The sequence below is a fragment of the Lonchura striata genome, chromosome 2, assembly GCF_046129695.1.
Source record: "Lonchura striata isolate bLonStr1 chromosome 2, bLonStr1.mat, whole genome shotgun sequence".
In the NCBI taxonomy this organism is placed as follows: Eukaryota; Metazoa; Chordata; class Aves; order Passeriformes; family Estrildidae; genus Lonchura; species Lonchura striata.
The window spans coordinates 44,709,022-44,732,171 of record NC_134604.1 but is presented as its reverse complement, the minus strand read 5'-3'; the positions used below and the strand labels follow the sequence as shown (position 1 = coordinate 44,732,171).

The 23,150-nt window shown below is 37.4% G+C and overlaps 1 protein-coding gene across 1 annotated transcript in view; it reads right to left on the bottom strand.

The window, feature by feature from the left end:
- The window catches only part of DDX10 (DEAD-box helicase 10), a 153,833-nt gene that overhangs the window by 48,293 nt on the left and 82,390 nt on the right, over positions 1-23,150 (bottom strand). Inside the window, exons 14-15 of the mRNA XM_021529396.3 lie at positions 8,013-8,126; positions 5,662-5,823 (exon numbers count right to left, since the gene is read on the bottom strand). Coding sequence (XP_021385071.3) covers positions 5,662-5,823; positions 8,013-8,126 — 276 coding nt within the window. The remainder of the gene's footprint in view (positions 1-5,661; positions 5,824-8,012; positions 8,127-23,150) is intronic.

Sequence of the window (23,150 nt, the reverse complement as noted above, 5' to 3'; positions counted from 1 at the left end):
AGCAGGCTTCATCAAAAACACCTGCAAATGAAACTGCCTGAGTTCAAACCCAAGGGATTTGGGTCCCTTACCAGTCTGCAATCTCCCATTTTCAAAAATGAATTTTAATCAGAATTCAATATACTCTTGATGAAAATGACAGCTATTTATTTTATGATAGTCCTTACGTAAGTCTCGTACAAAGAACTTTCTCTTAGCTTTGGAAACAGTTAATAGAGTAATAATATTTGGGAGAGCAAACACACAAAGGGTGGAACATTGCAGTGTTTCCTCCTCATTAAAATTATGGACTATGCCACTAACAAATGCATTTAGAGCACAAAAAAAGAGAGGTATTCTGTTTCAGTACCATTTCTAAAATAATTCTGTATTTTCTATTGAATTAAGGACAGCATAAATAAAACTTTGAGAAGATGTAGCCCTAAACTTCAAGTGGTACAAATCAAGATCGTTTCAGTGGCACAAGGGCCACAAAATCTCTCCAGATTCCTTAGAGCAACATCAGTATCCCAGGAAGATTCTGCAAGGAGTCTCAAAAATACAAAGTATATATTACATTTAAAATACAGACATATAATACATTTAAAATACATGTGTGGTACAGTGCAGTACCTTCTGAAAGATCCCCCATCACCTGCAGTCTGAGTCATCTCTCTATAAATATATTTATTTAAGGTCTTCCAAGGAGGTACAAAACTACTGCATCTTGCAGTATCAGTCCCCTGAAGACAGTCTCAGCTTGATTGCTACTAATACTGCCCAAATAAAATTATATTTTTAAAAATATTCTAGCCTTCTTCTCATGCTGATCATTCAAAATTCACAGTGTATCTTACTGGTGGGAAAGTGAAGCAAGAAATAAGGCTCCTATTCATTTTTCCTCCATTGCCAACGGGCATTTTTCTGAGCTTGAGCTACTACAGGGAAAGAGAGGTTATTAAGAAGTGAGATGAATCCCTCTCTGCTACTATTTTCCCCCTAACAACACATTTTCAGTTGAAAACTTGAAAAATGGACTGCTAAAACACGTTCTGAATAGTTTATTCATTTTCCCTTTATTGTTGTTTATAACATTTTACACATTTCAAATGGCTTTCATTAAATAGCCATTAATGCAAAAATTCTTTTCACATCATTTTGATCAGTGTTACTGTCCTTCCATTGTGCTCAATCACTAAAATTTACTTTGCTTCCGAAACTTCAGTAAGCATTAATTACACTACAATTATACCTCAGAGCTTAATTTACTTCTATCCATCTGATTTTCAGTTCTTCCATATTTGCAGAGGAAGAAGAGGATAATAAAATGGGAGACTCACGAAGGAAATCTAATTATAGTGTAGATGCTTTGCAAGTTTCCATAAGCCTTAAGGCGCAACACACAACTCTTCAAATCTGAGCATCTCATGAATGCATCAAAATATTTTTTTGATCATACAGGAAACTGTGCTCATTTAAATTACATTCACAAATGGATTTAAAAGCAATGGCCTGTGGATACTTCTGAATAGTTTTGTTCTTCCTCAGGAAAAGTTTTGCAAGTAAAGTTTATAATAAGCTTATGTGCCATGTTCTCCTAAAAAAATATATTTTGGAGATGTTTTGATTTTAAGACATTCACTTTTTTTTTTGCCAGAGACCGCTAATCTTCAAGATTATACTATGGAAACCATAAGAAAGGAATTCTCAATTGAATATGACCTATAATAGTACAAGCTTTATGAAAACACTGCTTTTTCTACTTTTTCTATATCCACTCATTATCTAAATCAAAACCTGAACCCACCTGTAGATAAAAAAACCCCGATCAAATAATATCTGCACTTATAGCCTTCTGTAAATTATTTGTTATTGAAGTCACCATTTCAAAGCAAATGTAGAGACTTCAGGTATAAACACACATTCAGCTTGAGGGGACTTTATGATTACATGTACACAACTGAGTATCAGACTACTATATTTGATTTATACAGAATAAAAATGCATTTGTCTCTAGTGGTCTGCTACTCTTAATAACTTTAATAGATTTAGCATGTTTCAAAACTTGATTTAAAGGGAAAAAAAAACAAAAACAAAAACAACTGCCACACACACCAGGAAACTGCACCAGTTTTCAGCTGCAGTAGGAAAGAAAAGGAATTAAGAAGAGCAAATGTGAATCAAGATATATTTGAAACTTGATGTACGTGAAGGAAGAGAAGAAAGTTAAGTTGATGAAAATGTTAACCAAAAGCAGAAAGGAAAGATTCAGCCATGGCTTTTTCAAAAAGCTAGGAGAAAAGAGAGTTGTAGGAGCATTCAGCAGCCAAGGCAGGAAACCGAGTTGTCACATCTGATATTGGAACATGTCAAATGGACAAAGATCTTCAGCAGTCTGCTTGCAGGAAGGAAATTTAAAGAAAGATGGGAATTAAATAATTAGCATTACTGCAGAAAGGACAGGTCAGATAACAGAGTTCATGCTACAACATGATGTATTTTGACTCACAGTGAAGCATAGAGGATTTTAAAAAGAAGCAATGACAGACAGCCACAAGTATTGCATTTAGGACTTTATGAAGGGTTCTGCTGAATGCCAGCAAAGGGATATATAAGATGGGATTAAAGTATGTGACTTTAAAAAGCTCCTCTTTCAATGACACAAGAAAGGGCACTAAGACATTCACACTTACACAAAACCCAAAGTCATGAAAATAAAGTTTCCTAGTCTTTTTACTTCTCTCACATCCTTTACTGATAACACACTTGAATACTCATCTTTTAGGTTTCATCCTCTCCTTCCAAACAAGGGTAAGAAATAACTCAGATGACTTGCTTGTGAAGCTTACATAAACAACCAAACTTTTAATAGCAAATTCAGACAATGATCTGGCACGTGATCAGGCTTCTTCAGCATAGTCATGATACATGGACTTTATGTATAGTTCTTTTGTATCCTTGAGATGTAAGCCAAAGATTCAAACTCAACTAGTATCTGCTCCTGAGTGATTATCTTTTGGTAAGGGAAACCTTATGAGGTGGGAGAATTTTTAAATACCATTGGGAAGTCACTGTGAAAATGGCCACGTAACTCACTTTTACTGTGAGGCAGTTCAGATTTTCCCCTGGCATTCTTTTGTTAATGAAGGACAGATGACTTGTCCCATCAACAACACAATAAATTCCAAAAACATCACTGAAAAAACAATGGCTGAAATGGCTAAAATGATGTTTATTTATGACACTTACCTATGATTTCTGAATTATGCCATAAAACTTCCCCCTACAGTGTGAATTTTAAAAATTAGACATTTTCTGGTAATGAAAAAATTGAGTAGTATCTTCTCTACCTAGTAACTATGTAGTTTCTTCATTAATTACTGGAAGAAGGCATCTCCTGATCACAGGACCAGCTTAAGATGACCCAAAGGGAAGGAGGTATGCCTGTCTCTCCTTGGATGAGACAAAAGAGCAAGACTCAGCATATTTTCCCTATAATTACTACTACAGCTGTTTCTTAAGCAGCAACAGTTGACTGTCAGGAATCCCAAACATAAATGGATGACTTAGTAATAAGGAAGCGCAAGAGAATCAATCTGTATGTCAGCCTTACCTTATACAGCCTGAATTAATTAATACATGAAATGAATTGTTATTCTGAATGCCTTCTGTAGTGAGGAGAGAGATTCATCCTTAACCACAAAGGTTAGTGAAACAATGGGAAAGCAAATGAGGTTTTACCAGAGTAAAACCTATCACCTTCCTGCCCCTTCTTTCTTTGCAAGTGTCATCTCATTTAAAATTGGATGTTACAATTCTAAACTGTTATAACACTATTTCAAAAATTAAATTACAACCAGGTAACTGAATACTTCATTATGTACAGAGAATTTACATATGAAGTATTTTTCACCTCAAACTGTAAAGTTTCAAATAAAAAATCTGAACAATGTCAGATGTGTGTCAGTCATGCAATGACTGAATGGCAGCTCTTAATACCAGACAATCATTTCACAGGATGTCAAACAGAGGTCCTTTTCCTTTAACCTATTTCCTTCTTTTTCATATACTATCATTTATTTATTTTATGTCATTTCATAAAGGATAATAGCTGGAGTGTGAAAAACACTCATGCACTAATCTCCAAGAAGCTTCACACATGACACTTTGCATAATTACAAAATAACCCCATGACATTGACGTGGCCAGTCATAATTTTTTCTAACTCTATTTTCAAAAGAGGCATTCTCTTTTCATAGTATCTCCACAGTTGAAATATTTTTCTTCAATGTAGGTAAATATGTGGTCAACGTCATTTGCTCTCCTCAGAACTGTAACAATGAAGCTGTGTTAACAGACCAACAGATGAAGTATTTTATCACTGAAGTCTGATGTCAACACCTACAACGGTGTTACTCAAAGTGTATGAATCTGCTACTGAAAAAGAGATTGACTGCAAAGTCATAGAATCAGTCTCTCCTTCCCTGTTCATTAAGTGCATCTTTGAAATCTGATTGCATTGTTTTCTGTAAACTTGACTATTATTTCACTTAGAGCACAGCAAACATGATTTCTTTTCTCCTCCTATCAATTGGAACCCTTTCCTAAAAAAAATGTGAGATTTTTTTTGTGTTTGCCAAATAACTGCAACAGGACTAGAGGAGCAGACTTTCAAATTAAATGTGCGAAGCATGCTTTGACATTAACCAGGATACTTCATAGCCGAAATAAAACTTGAAGCTTTCACAAATTCCTTCCAAATTATTTTGTTCAAATTCAAACTCTCACAAACACTGGAAAATCTTGCCCTAACTACTTACAATCAGTGGAAAGTCAAACTGAATTAACAGTATTTACAGAGCAGGACAATAAAACGCTTATTAACACCTTGGAAATTTGAAGCTTTGAGTACAAACCAGGCCTTTAACAACACATAGTCCTGGGACTTTACATGTATCCATTATCTGGAGAATGCCATACCCATCTCACAATCACTAACAGAATGACCTCTGAGCTAAAAGACCTACAGCTGTGTTCTATATGACAGATACACAGCATGGTCAGAAAATCCTGCCTTGGTCCATAACAAATAATAGAGAAGTAGATGGAAAACTTCTGGTCTGCAACTTTTAAAGGTTTTCAAACACCAGAGAGAAGCCAGACTGCAGATACTGATCTTTTCAAGTCACAGCCAAAAGTCACTTCATGTTGTTTGAGTAATTCATTACGTAAATTCTGATAGCCCTAAGCACACTGACAACAAAATTTAGCACTTTGGCCTAAATGAAATGTGACACTAAATGTGAAGCAAATGGTAGTCTGAAGACATTTCAGAGTTATTCTCACTGACAGAAGGTTTTAGAGCACATATGCCTAACACTACTTTCTTTTGGTTAAACAAATCCTTTCACTGAACACTGATTAAAAAATAAAAGAAGATACTCCTACTAAATTCACCAAACTTTAAAGCTGTAAATAAAACTCTACAGTTACCAACACTTAATGATGAATAAGGCTTTGTGCTATCCAGCTACTTATATTAAAACAGTTTTCTTGTGAACAGTGTAGTCCTGAAGAAAACTGACGAACTTATTTCACAATGGATTTAAGTATTTTTCCTCACTGAGCAATCCACAGCACAGTATTTCTATACTTCAGTAATTGAAGCAGAAATCAACTTACCCTATGTTTTTCCTTTACTTTCTTCCTGTATTCTTCTTTGTCAAATTTGTCTTCCTCACGCAGGATTTCTTTCGCTTTATCTAGGTTGATACCACTGGCATCATCTTCCTCGTCTGCTTGCGCCAAATTGGATTTTTGTACAGGTGGCCACTGCTGCACTAACTGAATTAGAGATGCCAGCAAGAAAAATAAGGGTTAGAGTCATTTTTTCCACATCACACATTTGGTGCCCTACATATTCCAATACATTCTTTTTCCACACTAAATAAAAAAGTCATCTGCAAAGGAAACACATTAACAAACCTTATTTAACATCATATTCAGTTTAAAATTACTATTTTACAGTAGTGTCTCCATTATATCACATTACTGTTTAGTGAACGCACTTGAATCTCTTCCCTTATTTTGTCCTCTTTCCAGATTAGAACAAGTAATTTCTAATCCAGCTATTCATCTGGGGAGAAAAACTACTTCTCTCAAGAAATTACTCTCAGAAAAAAATGTGAGTAAATCTAAACAGTACCTTTCATGTAAACAATCAACATCCCAACATATTAACCAAGACAAAAATTACACAAGTCTTTATTCCAGAGTATGCCAGAAAAAAAAAAAGCATTATTACAGGTTCATGTTTTGAGGGAAGCAAGGAGAAAAGACATGGAAGGGTATTTTTCATTGTTGCACTAAGACTGTATTGGAAATGTTTGGTGATTCATGCTGGTGAAATGTTTGATGGATGACACACTGAACACATCCAGCTTCCCTTAAGTACCTGAAACTCTGAATTCAAGACAAAGACTGCATGTTCAAAAAATATCCCCATCTATCTTATGACCTAGTAGCTTGTACCTCATGGTATGAGCACACACCTTCAAGGGAAAGTCTTTGCAAAATCATTCTTGCTCATAGATTGGTAAAGTACTAACTCTTGAAAGGAAAGTACATGGCAGAAAACATAGAATGCCCTTCAGTGCAAATGCAAAATCAAACACATTTAGGACTCCCTAATGCACACAAGCTGTTTTTTTAACTGGTACAGATAAATCCAACCCACTGTTTCATATCCTTTTGTAAAATTGAGTTTGTGTCGTTGTATTTTCTAGAAAGATACATTTTTAGAGGACTTTATCAAAGAAAAGCATGTGGAATAGAACAGTAAAATTTCAATGCACAATTTTACACAGCTCGGGGGGAAAAAAAAGTAAGAACATCCCGGGATGCAAATTTTGTGTTTCCTTAAATGTCACCCCTTTTCTATTTTGTATTGCTTTTCAAATTACAATCTTTATGATTGTTTTTCTCTTCGTTCTTCCTCCTTTTTGCTTCATTGTATAGATACCTAAAACATCTGCATATGAATTTTAAGTTGAGACAACAGCTTCTGAATATCTAAAAATATCTGACACTGTAGTTTTCGGTCAATGGGGCAACTTCTGAAACCTTTTACATTTTGTCTAATGTTAGTAATTATGTATATGGCTACACTCCCTTCACCTGCAATATAAAATGCCTTTTTTTTTGGTCAGGAAAAAAAGCAAATTATATACTTGTAAAAGTGACCTCTCTTTCAGTTTATGCCTTACTGAAATAATTATAAAGAGGGAAAAAAACCACTCTACTTTTTATCTTAATGCTGGAAATGGAAAAACAACATGCATAGCATCTGAAGCTGTAAAATCAAATTATAGAAAAGTTCATGGAATGAAGACACTTGCTAGTGAGATTATTTCCACAGGGAAACCCTAGAGTGACTAGCATCCACAATAGTTTCTTTTAGTATAAAGTCAATAAATTTTTCTATTGTTCTATTAAAAGAACAAATCAGATAACTGGCAAATCTCCAAGCACTGCTACCTCAGCACCAGCAGGCCGAAATTTGGTACTTCCTTAGCTTTTCTAACAAAACTTTTAATCTACAAATAGTGAATGCTGGGAAGAAAACCAGGGTCTTCTTTTAATTCCAGTACATTAGCCCAAGACTTTGGGGTGCTTTGCGAAACAGCTACAGGAAAACTGTTTTACATTTCTGTAAGAACAAAAACCATGCTCTCAATTCCACCTGAAATTGAAAACAATAGACAGAAAAGAGATACAGTTCTGTACATCCACTTACAGCTCTCATACAAGTATCTTACACATACAAAGATGAAAAGAGGTCAGTGCTCAACACTTCTCTTTTTCTCACTGGAACTGATTCTAAATGGAAGCTGAACTCTTTTGTAAAATGTAAGCCAATTACAAATACTACACATTTTTTAGAAGTGTGTCTTTTTATACAAAGTACATTTTGACTTTATAGAAACTACAACTTCAATTCCCACCAAAATACAATTACTTTTAAGTGATCTTACCTCTCCATCTTCAGTAAAAACTATTTTTGTGTTAACTTTAAATTTCTTCTTCAAGATTTTTTTGGCTTCTTGGGTCTTAGTTGCTTTCTTCTTCATCTTTAATTTTGATGTGATCTGCATAAAAGAAAGTAAGTTTTCTTATTAATTTTTTACTAGTCATAGAGTATATACTCCAAACTTTTTTAAAAGTAATTAGATGTATTAAAATTCAATTCCTAAAACATGAGTAAGATTAATTTCCAGTAAAAATCAGCCAGCAAACCTTTTCATAAAAGCATTTTAAGCAGGCTGTATCATCAGAAATTCATTTACTCTAATAAAAATTTCACATAATTTAAATCCTGCCAGCACCAGGACACCTGGCTCATTCAAATCTCACTAACGTTTTAAAGACAAGGACACTAGATGCACCAGCTTATGCTGCTAGCAAGCCTCATCAGACAAGAAATATAGTGTAACTGACTTGAAGCCAGTAACTACAACTGATCAGATACCAATTTCCTCTCACTTGTCATCACATTGTCCCAGGCACCGCAGTAAACCAGTCTGAGCTGTGTGTCAATGAATACCACAAATGACCATGCAAGAATACTCCTACTTCATAACTTTTGTCTCTTGCAGAACATCCAGGAGGTGTTTACCAAACTTAGAATTAAATAACATATAAATATCACAGAAGTTACCAGTATCATAAAAGAAAGTAGTGGAAAAAAAGTGGTGAAGACTCCAGAGCAACTAATGAATGAATCCACAGAAATGGTGAAATCCACAGATGGCCTATATATGTTTCCCCAAGGCACTCATCTAGTGGCAACATCATGGAACTAAAGAATGTGGAGATTCACCACTCCTAAATCTTCTTCCAAGAAATGTCCTTTAGAACAAAGGCTGAATGTGTTCCAGCATTTACCAGAACAAATACACAGAGGACATTTTAAGCAGTAACTGATATTACAAAACTATTTTATAGCAAAAATATTCTGAAGGAATACATGGAGACTCCACAGGAGAAGGCCCATGTCATTCATCATCCTATAGACTGCAATCTCTCCACTACTCAGAAAAAAGTGCCTGAAAAACAGTCACTAAACTGTCTCAACTTCTAATAAATAACAAAAAGCAGTAAAAGCAACAAGAAAGGAAAAACTGAACTTTTTCCACTTTCATTTTTTATTTTGGTCATTTTAATCTGTTCCAATGTTCTATATAAAATCCACTGTAAAAGGAAGCAAAAACAACATTTAACTCAGAAAGTCACTGTCATTATGGTCAGCACACTAATGCACTGAAATATGAACTATAAAAGAGAAAAATTACAGTCCTTCTAACAGGAAAAATGGCTTGTGACAGCTACTGCGCTGTGATATCAAGTAATGACCATATCTATTATACAAAATAGTATGAGTAGCAGCACTTTTATCCTCAGTACTGTCAAATGATTTTTGCTGCACTGTGCAGCTACCACAGGCTAGGTACATCTGTAACAGCTAAAATAGCTGTGCTACTCCCTCATTACTGCTGCTTACCCTACAAACAAACTGCTTCACCATCTGCATTAGCATAAAACCCTTACCTCAAAATACAGACTACTTAGTAGAACTAAGAGCTGTCCAGAGGAAGAATTAAAAGCAATATGTACTTCAAGGTGGTGGGACAATGCTATTCACTACCACAGCATTTTCTTTCAGCAGCTGCTTTTGGCTTTCTTTTTTTAATAAGTAGTCCTTTATTTCTGCACTGCCAGTATTATTGGTACCAGTGTAATATGTTACTATAAAAAAAAAAAATTACTGTAAGATTGAAATTGGTACACCAGTATTTTGCAAAATTGTATTTAACTGTGAATTTCAGCTGTTTACATTTCTTAAAATGGGTTTTCCCAGCTAAGGAGCACAAATATCCAATGAGGTCTCTTTACATGCACACATAGGCAACATTTCCAGTTGTACCTTGTTCCCCCACTCTTTCCTCTGAGTTTAATACTGTCAAGTTTCATGGGAAAAAAATGGTATAGTCCAAAATTTCCAAACAAATAGAAGGAACAAAAGGAGGAGAAGAAAAAAATGGGAAGCTAAATTCCCTCACCACAGACTCAAAAAGGATAGTGTAGGATCAGTGGGTGAATCTGGTAGATTTAGAATATTCCTTGTGTAGCATTACATAAAGGGATCAAAATTTTTAAAAACTTACAGGAAAAAAACATGAGTATAAAATACTATATACCCTCTAGGTAATTAAACTGTGGTTTTTATTAGGACACTGCATTGGGTTTGCATAGCCAGCTTTTGGTACCAGGGGGGCTACAAGGGTGGCTTCCATGAGAAGCTGCCAGAAGCTTTCCCCATGTCCAGCAGGGTCAGAGCCAGCTGGCTCCAAGATGAACGTGCTGCTGGCCAAGGGCCATCAGAAGGGATGGCAAAGCCTCTGTGATAACATATTAAAGAAAAGGGAAAAAAGTTATTGCACAGCTGTAACTGCGGCCAGAGAAGAGCGCAGAGAGAACACGTGAGAGGAGCAGCCCTGCAGACACCAAGGTCAGTGCAGAAGGAGGGGCTGGAGGTGCTCCAGGCATCGAGCTGAGATTCCTCTGCAGCCCATGGCACAGACCATGGGGAGGCAGCTGTGCCCATGCAGCCCTTGGAGGACCAGGGGATGCAGAAATCCACCTGGAGCCCATGGAGGAGATCCACACCAGAGCAGGTGGATGCCTGACAGAGGGCTGTGACCCCATGGGAGGCCTGTGCTGGAACAGGCTCCTGGCAGGGACCTGCAGACTTGTGGAGAGAAGAGCCCATGCTGGAGCAGGTTTCCTGGTAGGACTTGTGACCCATGCTGGAGCAGCCTGTCCTTGAAGGACTGACACACATTGCAGCAGTGTGCAGAGAACTGCTGCCCATGGGATGGATTCACATTGGACAAGCTCATGGAGACCTGTGTCCCATGGGAGGAACCTCACACAGGAGTGAGGGAAGGACTCCTTTCCCTAAGCAGTGGCAGGAACAACATGTGATGAACTGATCACAGTCCCCATTCCCTCTCTCTGTGCCACTGGGGAGGAGGAGGTAGAGCTGAGAAGGAGGGGTGCAGGGAAGGTGTTTTAAAGGTCTGATTTTACTACTCATTATCCTGCTCTGATTTTGTTAACAATAACTTTAAATAATATCTCTAATTTAAGTCTGTTTTGCCTGTGATGATATTTGTTGGGCGATCTCTCCTGGTCCTTATCTCAATGCATGAATTGTTATATTTTCTCTTCCCTGTCCAGCTGTAGAAGGGTGTGACAGAGGTTTCAGTGGGTGCCAGGCATCCAGTCAGGGTCAGCCCAGTACACTGGTAGTTTAGCTTTCTGAGCACACTTCAAATTTGATGGCTATCAAGGCTCCTTCAGCTTCAGAGACACTCCCCTGACTGACTCATAGTTTAAGACCAGACAGGCTCAGATATCAAAACATTTTAGTCACAGATGTAGGCACAATTTTCCAAACTACGTGACTTCAGTATTCAGCAGTAGAAGAAGGGACCTTTGGTGTGTTAAGAGCAGTGGTTTCTGACATAGCTTCCCTTTTCCAAGGGGCAGGCTACATAGTCCAGGGTAAGAGTCAGGCAGATAAGCCATGGAGTGTATAGAGTCCTGGGGCTATCGTGGGATCTCACACATGCTGCTTTAGTTCCCTTCTGGGGATCTCTCTCACGTTCTCCTGGAGTCCCTACATAATCCTGAAGTGTCTCTCTTCTGTCACTTAACCCTCTCCCTCATGTATCTCCAGTAGCATCTTTCAGAGGATCTACTCCCCACATTCCAAGAGTCTCTTGCCCTACTTCCTGCCTCAGTGGTTGCTGCTTTACATTAAATATACCTATGCCAGATGTTTCTCCAAGTGGTTTAAGTCTTGATGCAGGATGGGTTGTTTAAATCCATCTGCGTTCATGGCCTCCTCAACGATCCATGACACCCTGTGGCCCCCTCACCCAAATTTCTAATGCCGCTGCCTATCTTTGCTTTGACTTCACATTTGAGCAGCTACATTGAAACATCAATTTCCCATCTAGCAGGAGTCTGATTCATCTATTTTAAAACTGAAACACCCCTGGGCCTCAGACTTTCCCAATATTCAGTGCTAACCCGTGGTTCTCTGTGTTTTCAAGCCACTCTGCTTACTAATTTCCCATTTTCATCTTTCACACTACGAGATACCTGAGCACGGACCAGCAGCAGGCTGACATTCTCTATGGCTTCTCCTCTTTTCTTCACTAAGAGCTCACCACAGTAGCAGGCACCACCAACTGCTGCAAGGCTGCCAGAAGATTCCTGCCATCTGTTAACCTTAAGTTCTCTAGAGAAAACAAAGGTAGCAGGAGTCCTGACTCCTCTCTGCCAGCGAACAGCTGGAATCTGGGGTCACAGGCTTTGCAGGCAGAAGTATCATCACATCAGCAGATGAAAGTGAATGGAAGGTTTCTGCTGACAACTTAGACCCTGCTTCTAGTGCCAGAGCAAGCCATGGGCCTGAGCATTTTAAAGTGAGCTGAGAGGGCACAGCTGCTGTCCACAGTGATCAGCTCATTGCAGGTCCTGCTCAACTACTATTTACCTCAGTAAATCCCTTTCTAAATTTGAATTATTCTCTCAGATCCAAACAAAACAGCATGGGTGATCTGGGCACAGGTTTTCATGTTGCTGTTAAAATACCAAAGGAATTCTGCATTTGAACTCAAGTTGTTAACAGCATTTTAAGCACCAGCTGGTGCACACACCCCTCTCTGTCAATGAGAAGAGGCTACCTGCAGCTCACCAGCAGGTACATTCTGCCCTATGCCCAATACAACAGGACTTCAAATCTCATCTTTTCTTCTATAAAGATGTGGCAACAGTTAAACTGATCAAACAAAACCAGGGCAATAATTAGCCTCTCCAATATGATACATAACACTTAAACATATTAAGAGTCACTCAAGATTATAAAAAAATCCATAAAATGTAGGATCAGCTCCAGAATTGGGGGGTTTTCTACAGTTGCTAGTCTAAAGCTGAAATTTCTTTTTCCTTTTGTACATGACAGATGGCTTGCTGGATTATTTAATGAGTAACAATAAAACCAAGCTCTTACAGGCACAGAAAATTCAAACATCTTGATATAGAATCAGTAACAATACAGCTAATATGCAAGTTCATTTCTATTTTTTTCCAAAAAGGAGTGGGCTTTTGATTTCTGGCTTAAAACATCTGATATTCTTAAACTGAATCAACAACAAAATGTATTCTAAATAAAGATACTGACAAGTTTAAGAAATAAGATTTACTGTATTCCCAATTACAATATTTTTCTGAAGAGACAGGGCACAGAAACACAGCCATTAGTAAATTTTGCTATTGCAGTATTTTTTCTTATTAATACAATTTTAAAGTCAATAGATAGAGATTTGAGCATGTAATCCTCAGTAACTCAGGATCTAACAACAGTATCTTACCAAAACCAAGACAAAACACATGTACTTTGACATTTGGAGTGTTACTCATCATCAACTTATTTTGTCTCTAACTATAATTTTCTTTTTAATTTCAGCTCAACACACCTTTGAAGGCAAGCACAGAACATTCACGACAAAAGCTGTCTAAAGACAGTTTTTTCCTACTGGTATTTTTTTACCCTGCCACATTATTGTGGCAGGGTAAAATATCAATTTAAAAAAAAAAAACAAAACCAAAAACAAAAACAAACCAAAGAGAATCAATTCTCCGTCCCATAAGCTAAAACAAGCATTACTGCATTTCTAGAGGGTTTGTGGGCTTTTCTTCTCCTCTTCTCCCTCCTGCTTGTATCATACAATTCCTAGGAAGAATGGTGCCGTACCTGGAAGTATTGTCCAGTCTCTCTCAACATCATTACATTACTTTACCAAGAATTTAACAGCAGCTGCCTCTGAGAAACAAAAATCAATGTGGGACTCAATTTCACAGACTTGTTTTGAACTTTTTGAAGAAACTGCCCACAAGAGGAGCAAGCATTATCACATTTGCAGTATCACCAAGTTCATCGGTCCTTCTGTCGAGCTACTGCTTTCAGACTTGTATGTCATTCCCCACAGAAACCTGAAAGCTATCAAACCTTGGAAAAAGAGAAGCACTGGGCTCCTCTTTGTGCCATGGAAAGCAGAGATGGTTTTCATCCAGCAGGCACCACAGAACTTTGAAAACATTAACTATCCTCCAGTAACTAATCTAAAGCAGCCTCACCATAAAAGCATTACTTCCCAGCCCCATAAACTTCCCACATTCAGGCTTGGAGGAGAGGGGAGTTTTGAGAGAAGTTTTCACTTCTCTTGAAAAATATCTAAAATATCACAGAAGCAGCAGTGAGTTATAAACTTCACTCCTCACACATAATTACTACAGATAAGACAGAAAACATTTGCTTCAAGTACCTACAAAATGCTAAACACCAAAAAGCCACCTCTTAATAATACAATTTGATTCCGATTGAGTATAGAGGACCAAAGAGGCAAAAATCCCAGGATGGGGCATGACCACAAGGGAATGCAATAATGCTGCTTTTCTTCATGATCTGTGATAGTTAGGTGGTCTTTATTTTGATTTCCAGTCCACTTCTCTAAATGACAGCTATTTCTGTCCTTCCTAATGTCTGCTGACTGCTTACAAATCATGGCCCACTTTGCACAGATGTGAACATCAGAATAAGCCAAAGCCACTGAGAAGCAGCAGGGCAAAGCTGCTTCCAGAAAAGAACTTCCTCATTCTTTCCTAGGAAAACAAGCTTCTTTAGTTAGCGCCTGTGTTGTTGTTCTACTTTTTATGTAACACAAATGCAGCTAATTGTGCTTTGGTGAAGCATTCTAAGTTTTTGCTTTTTAATTAAATGTTAAAAATTATGAAGCTTAAGTTCACAGACACTATCCAAACAACTTGCATAGCATTGGTAGAAGTCACTGAGGACAGCTTTTGCCACAGCAGTTGTGAAAATCTGGAAATAGGCAGACATACTCAAAATCAAAAAACAACACTCCTTGTTTTCTATTTGCTTCTCTATGAACTCTTATAGCAATTAATCAAGTATGAAGATCAACATGGTGTTCAATTTTTCAAGTGGTGGCTTAATTTAAAAGGCTGGATTGACGGGGGTCTTCTTGGTCTAGGGTGCTCTTTCTTCAGGTGTTTGTGTGTCTGTTACTTTGTTTTTTTTCAACTTGTATCATGCAAGATTTCAAGCAAGATACTGAAAAAAGCAAGAAGCTGAAGTTATTGGTTGGTAAATCTTTACATAATATCACAGTTTGATTTGGGAAATTCTAGACAACTAAATTACTTACTACATCTATTAATTATTTCCTTTCTAAACCTAGTGAAATAATGTTGGTTTTAAAAAGACTTTTATAGGAGAGAAAAACTTACATCAAGATCCGCATATGGCTTTTACAGCAACAATTATGAAGAAAGATCCAGGCTGGTATTCAAAAGAAAAACAGCACTCTTAGCACAAAGAATAGCATAGACATGAATCATTTCAAAATCACAGCAACAGGAGAAATAAAAGTAGTGTAAATAAAAAAAAAAAAATTCTAATAACTACTATTCAGTATTGCTAACCACATATTGTGACTTAACCTCAGCCAGCACCAAACCCCAATGCAGCCCCTCACTCCCCCTGCATCAGCATGGCAGAGAAAATCAAGAAGTATAAAAATGAAAAAGCTCCTGAGTTGAGATAAAGACAATTTAATAGCTAAAGAAAGGCTATGCATGCAAGCAAAGCAAAGAAAAGAATTCATTCACCCCCTCCCAAGGGCAGGCAGGTGTTCAGCCATTCCCAGGAGAGCAGGGCTCAACCATGCATACTGGTGACTTGGGAAGATGAACACCATCACCCTGAATGTCCCAACCCCTTTCTTCTTCCCCCAGCTTTATATGCTTTGCATGATGCCATAAGGTCTGGAATGTCCCTTGGATGAGCTGGCACCAGCTGTTCCAGCTGTGTCCCTTCTCAACCCCTTGTGCACCCTCAGCCTCCTCACTGGGGTGAGGAGCAGAAAAGCCTGGGCTTGGTGAAACCCCTGCTCGGTAGTAATGAAAACATCCCTGTTATTGACAGCTTCCAGCTCAAATCCAAAACAAAGCCCCATACTCAGTATTATGAAGAAAATTAATCACATTACAGACAAAGACCACCAGACCAGCAGCTCACCACACTACTGTGCTCCAGTTAAAATTGCCTTTCAAATCAAAGAAACAGATACAGATGAAATAAACCACAAAAAGATAGACCTGTAGTATGGCAACCACACTCTTACACAATGGTTTTGATTACTGTTAGGACAAGAGATTACCTCTGAATCTGAATTTCATTACAGTTTTGTGGTTGGGTGGAAGAGTTCGATGAGAATAGAGTTCTTATTTCACAGTATACTACTATCCTTCAAAACATATTAAATTAAGCCAGGAAAGTTGAAAATAACTACATTTAAGATTAAAATTTCAGTGTTCAACATAAAATGCAGGAGGCAGAATCAGAAAACCTTGCCACTTGCTAGAACAACTGGAATATTCTATATATACTCTATTCTATATTCTATTAAGTATATTTACATTATGAGTTTGGCACTGTGTTTAGGCAGGAATTTGCTACAATTCCTTCTATTTTAAAAAGGTATTTATTTAGGAGATTGTTTTTACTTGTATATAGACTATGACAGCAGAAAAGAAGGAGAAACAGGCACCAGTAAATGGGTCCCTGTCCAGTATTTATCTCTAACCACAGAAAAAAGCCAAGCTTAAGAATAGAAATCTTTATTAAATGGTTCTTCAGTGATAAATCTTACTCCTATTTCTGATGCCACACAGCAGCATTTCTCTAGAATACTTCTAAAACACAGAAAAAAAAATAAAATTATCTCCCACTGAATCGTTACACTTTTCCTAGGAATGAATGCATACTTCATGTGATATAGGACTCTTCATTCCAGCAGCTGGTATCAAGACTTAAAAACAGGAGTTTTGGCAAAGGATAAACAGAGAGGGAGGATGAAGTTTCTCTAACAAGTAGATAAAAAGAGTAAATACTAAGAAAAACTATGTTGATATTGCAACATTTACCGTAATTTACTGAATTTATTTTGTCAATTATGACTTAAAATCATAACTATTTAAAAAATGGCAAAGACACAACATTTTCAACAAAACTATTCTTTCAGGATACTGGGGGTTCCATCAGTAGCTCTACACTTCCAACCATGAATTTAGATGAGAGAAACTATTTTTTTCCACATACTCCCATATCTCTGCATTCATTGTAACAAGTTTAATTCTGCTTTAACTATTTCCTCTTGTTTCTTTACAGGTACTTTAGAAATGCCTGGGTACAGTTCTTAATCCTGAAATACAATCCTGCATCTTCACAGCAGCATTTAACAGCTACAAAATTTAAACCAAATCATGAAAATGTATTTTAAGTGCATTTTCGTCCCTACATTCATGAGAAAACTTTCATGCTTTTATGTTCTATACTGAATAATAGAATGTTAATGTTTAATCCTGACATAAAATCCCAGAATACCAGAAGGAACTATGAATGACCAGCATTGTACAATCAAATTTTCATGCTTTTTTCCTTCCTTGTCTTACCCTCTCCCTCTGCTTTTCTATTTTTACATTACATATTTCTAACTCCTCCACAGAACAGTAAATGCTTTGGTGAAGAACCAAGCTCCCCCCAGCCCACAAAACAAACATTTGATTTACAGACTATAAATTATGTAATTGTAAACACAACTCTATCTGTATACGCCAACAGTTTTTCTCATTCATCTGCAAAATTACTGAGCTCATTTTCCAAATCTTTAAATATAAGACTATTATACAAGAAATACAGGCCAAAACAAAATTCCTACACTTATAATTATACGATCTAACATGAAGAAATCCACTACTTGAGAAATCTGTGAGTTAAAATAATTAGATAATATCTCACTCTGAAAGATATCTCTATTTAATGCACTGGAACGGAGAAGTTTTCAGTATAGCTATTGAATTAGGCTGAAAACCTCCATTATCTGGGAGCATAAGCAGCAACAACATCCCTTTCTAAAGCATTCTCTCTTTAGCAACACAAGGCCATCACTTCTCATGCAGCTTATTTAAGTGAGGTGCAATAGAGAACACAGAACTATTCACATATTTCTAGACAAAAACTAAATTAAGTTATAATCAAGTATGCACGACTAAATGAAGATAAAGACATTCCAGAATACTGCAATTCAAAACCAAACACATTTAACACAGCTTTTGTTAATATTCAGCATCTGGGTTGGTAGAAAAATGTATTTCCAAAGAAACGTGTATAAGTCAAGATATTCTAATAACTCAGACTGCCTCAGACTGTAAATATCAAAGAAGTATACAATAATGATTAATCCCATTAGTAGGATCAAGGCACAAAATGCCTTCATTCTACTCCTCTCTGCCATTACAAGGTATGTACCCTTACAACAAAATCTTCTTTTGACAAAATCCAAAAGGAACACACAGAACCAACAAATTCTCCAGGATCTCTATAGCCAAGAATAGTAGATGCAACATCAATTAACAAGCAAATCCCATTATTTTGTTGACTGCTCTCTACCCTCCAGAGCTTCCATTTCTGCAAGCAAGAAAAGGCTGTCATGAAGATACTATTTCCAGCACAACTTGGCAAATTAGGAGAGCATGATCACGTATTTAATATTGGCCAAAATTACAAATTACTTCAAACCTAGGCATCTTCTGTCTGTCACTGCTAAAAAAAGCCCTAAATCAAAGAAAACAACACTCAACCCAAACCCCATACCATGTTAAGGTGGAGTTGAGGAGCTAAGAAAATTTCACTTTCTTTGCAACTTTTGTTCTGTTATGGATCTCTAACAACAACTATGTTGAGATATTTTCAAAGTTTTCAGCAGGTGAAAGATTCTGCTTATTCACCCACTATTAATCTTCCACATGAAAGGCTGTCCTTCCCTTAAAGATGAAAAGAATCCTTAAGTCCTGAGGTGTGCTGAGTACATACTATGTTCTGGACATTATATATTTTTAGTTTTGCTGAAAACTGCTCCTTCTATCAAAGTTCACACTTAATATCTTACTGCAAGACAATTAAATTGAAATATTCTGAGAAATGCAATCACTGGATGATAGAGCCAGAAGGCAATGCTGAGCTGACATTTAATGAACTCATTAATTTGGGGCTTTTTTAGTTAAATAAAGATCATTGGCGTTTAGTATGATTATTTTCTAGGAGTTAGGACACAGTTATTCCAAGGAAAAAGAGGAAAAAAAAGCACTTTTCTGCATGATCATTAAGGCAGCCAAGGCTTAAATAAATGTCAAAACATAGTTAAAATTATGGCTTAAAAATATTCTGCAGAAGAAACTTAGATGAAAAGGTGGGATGAGAAGACCAAACTTCCCTGCTGATTTTCTTTAAGGCTGAATATATTTTATCATGTGTGGTAAGCGTGACCTTCCTTTCTCCCCGAAAAGCCACAGGCCTGTCCCCAGGAACACAGCGGCAGCCAAGGCCGAAGCTTCTCAAAATATTTTGTTTGCTACATTCTCCTGATCTGCCATCAGAAAGTAACAAAAACATTACTTTGCAAAGAGAAATATATTATCTCAACTCCCTCTCTCCCTCCTTTTGCACAAGCTAAAACCACAACCTATGCCCATTTAATTGCCACCCACAAAAATATTCTCCACAGGCTGTGACCACAAATAGCAAAGACTGCAGATGTTTTGAGAAAAAACCCTGAGTTTTGATTCTTAGACCAGTGTGAATTTTTCAGCAGTAATTACTGTGATAACCACCACTGTCTTTAAACAAGCTTTATTTCCTCTTCTGATTGACCCACATGGCACATCCTCCTCCCCTTCCCCTTCAGAGGCCTCTGAAGGTGATGCTCCTGCCTGTGCAGGAGCAGACACAAGCAAAGCCATTGCCCTGACTCCCCCCAGACACAGCGCTACTACAGAGAGCAAGAAGAGCCAACATTGCTTGGTGGTCTGAGATGGTTTATCTTTGAGATGAAGCTTGGTCAGATTTTGCTCCCAAATAAAGAGAGCAGAGCCCAAGTGCACCAGGGCCTCCTCAGTAACGCCACCGAAAAAAACACCAGGGAACCAAAGAAAAGAACAGGATATCAGTTGATGGAGCTGCCCACTGCTGCCAAGAGACCTGAGAAGAACGGAGCTGGTTCCTCTCAACCAAATGTCAGTCAAGCCTAATATGAACAGACAGAAGTTCTTCACAACTAAAGGCAGATGAAGAAACCACAATAATAACCAGGAAATATATTTCACATCTATTATTTATCTTCTTTAAAAATGGTTGAGTATTTTGACTTCTTTTTCCATGTAATCAATACAGACTTCAACTGCTGCCAGAAGTGGTCCTACAGCTCTCTTACATAATTCCATAGCTGCCCTTCTCTAGCAGTGGTCCATCCCCAACGAGAAAAGCTGCTGCTCCAAGGATTCCAAACTGGCAGAAACCTGGCACTAAGACTCGAAGGGCAAAGGCAACTGAGCTTCCAGCAAAGAGGATATGAAAACTGTCCACTCATTCAGAAGCAAAAAAATGAGCCATTTCTCCCCTAAATCCCCCATTTCAGGCATTAAATGATCAGGTAATCCTCATTAACAGAGAATCTTCTACCAGTTGTGGTTTTTTTGTTTGTTTGTTTGTGGGGTTTTTTTAAGGAATCTTTCTTATTGGAAGTAACAGTTGATTTAGAAGTGGAAATAGCAATACTTATAAGAAACAGTCAAGGGCAAGGAAATTGGGCTACTCCAGCCCATGACAGGCCCTCAGACTGAACACAAAAGGATGCAAAATAGAAAAGCAAGTTTTAGAGGAATGATGGATTATAAAAATGAAATGGAAATTGGAATAAGAAATGCCTTACAGCACAAGAATGCCAAAGATACATTTGCAAAAAAAAATGTTTCTTGACTCATTAGACAAAGGCAATATAACAGGAGTAACCCGTTTAACTTTCTGTGGAACATTTAAAATAATTCATACTAAAAAGTAATAGCTAAAGTTTAAAAAATGGTCAAAGAATTAAGAGAGGTCAAGGATTAGAACTGCTACAGTGATTACAATGATCTGTGCTGAAAGACAAATTATTGGGGTGCTACTGATTCTCCTCAGGCAGGCCCATGGTTCCTGCTCTGTGTGCACCCCTAGTTTCTTAGGCCAAGTCAAAATCAATCGGTTTATGACAGTTGTTCTGAAAGTGGAACAAATATCTGTCATTAATAATACACAGTGTCCTAAAGTTTATGCCAGTCAATTAATTTCACTCTAACACTGACTCTCTCCTCCTGAGCTGTATGCACAAATTGCTACCAGCTTTTAGGAAAACTTATTTTCTAGGGTTATCCTATCTGAGCCATAACACTCATATTTTAAAGATCCTTGGAAGAAAGTCAAGCTGAAATCAGATTAGTAATTACTTCTAGAGAAATACACTGGACTTTTAGAGATGTTAAGAAATTAACATAATCTACTTGTTATAGTTATTTCATCTTCATAAATTAAGTTTGTATGACATTACATACTCTTCTTCTCCCTTAAATTTAAGTGCACTTAGTTTTGAATAAATGTGAACTCTACATTCTGCACAATCAGAAAAATAAGTCTGCAGGGGTAACATATGAAAAAATGCCTTGTTAGCTATTCACCAAAATATATAGCTTAGACCTAGACATTTCTTGCTGTTACCGAAAATCCATAAAAATCTTACAGTGAAGTTTCACAAACCAGAGTCAATGGAAATGCATCACTGATTTCAGCAAAAAATGCTCTGAACCCACCAAAGGGAAGACACGTGGCACTGATCAGTAATCCCTGCCTCTTCCTCATTGTAACATCAAGGCCAGCACTGCAAGAAAGCTGCATGAAAGCACAAGCAAATAGAATAGGAATGGCATTATGACTGGAGCTCTAAGCACCAGAACATTCACAATAAAGGTTCAACTGCTGGAGATGGAAGATATTTCCGCCATCCAAAGAGATGTCATCACTCTTGCCACTGAAAGCACAGAAAATTGTTGTGAAGTCTGTTGCAGGACACACTATGTTCCAAGGTCAAGAGCTGGACCAATCCAATTCAAGTAACACAAACTAAAAAACACATTCACATTCCTGAAGCATTTTTCTGAATGTTGACAAATAATCTGCAAGTTGCTCATTTTCAGGCTTAGTTCCCATCCTTGCAATTCACAGAACATGGTCTCCTGAAAAATTTCTCTAAATTAAGAAATCTCTGTTGAAAGATTATCTCTTGGCTAGACTTCACATCTGTACCACCAAAGAATTATCCCATTTGAGCCTTAGCTAAACTCCTGGACACAAATTGCTACATTGCCTGAAGTGAAGAAGTAAGCTGGAGCCATCAGGCATACCAAAGAAAACAGTCTGAAGCTAGCAATATAGTGGGGACACAGCAGCTTACGTTAGCACAACCAGGCCACTGCAATGAAGTCATGGGCCCCACCCCAGACTGCCCTATGCTCATTCTCACTCCAGCAAGATGGAAAAGCTCACCTTGCTCACCTGGAACAACTTCGCACACACTACTTCAAGCAAACTGGTATAGCGAAAAAACACAAGTTTGAAAAAATAAATTGAAATGGATTCAAGAAAAGGAATAAAAAATGTGTTTTGGACTAAGAATCTGTCATCACTATTTAAAAAAATACAGGGTAGCTGCTGACAGGTCCCCATTAAAAATAAATTTATATAGTTAGCTTAAGAAATAAGGGAAACACTCATCATTTTCAAAAAAGTTTCTGAAGTAGTTTCAGAGAATGCATGGGTCGTGTGAGGCAGATGACATTTGTTCAGTTAAGAATAATCTGCCTGAAAGTCAACATTTCTAGGATGGTGAGAAATACTTCCTATTTTAACTGCAAGTGTTTTCACTTTGTGAAACACTCTTTGTGCCAAGAGCCACCCAGTGACCACAGCTGAAAGAAGCCCAAACGTCGCTTCACTTACCCAGAATATCGAGGCAGCTGGAGAGGGTTTTAACAGCATAGAAAAAGTTAGGAAAAGCAAGAAAACCAAGAACTGTAGATTGACAGCCAAT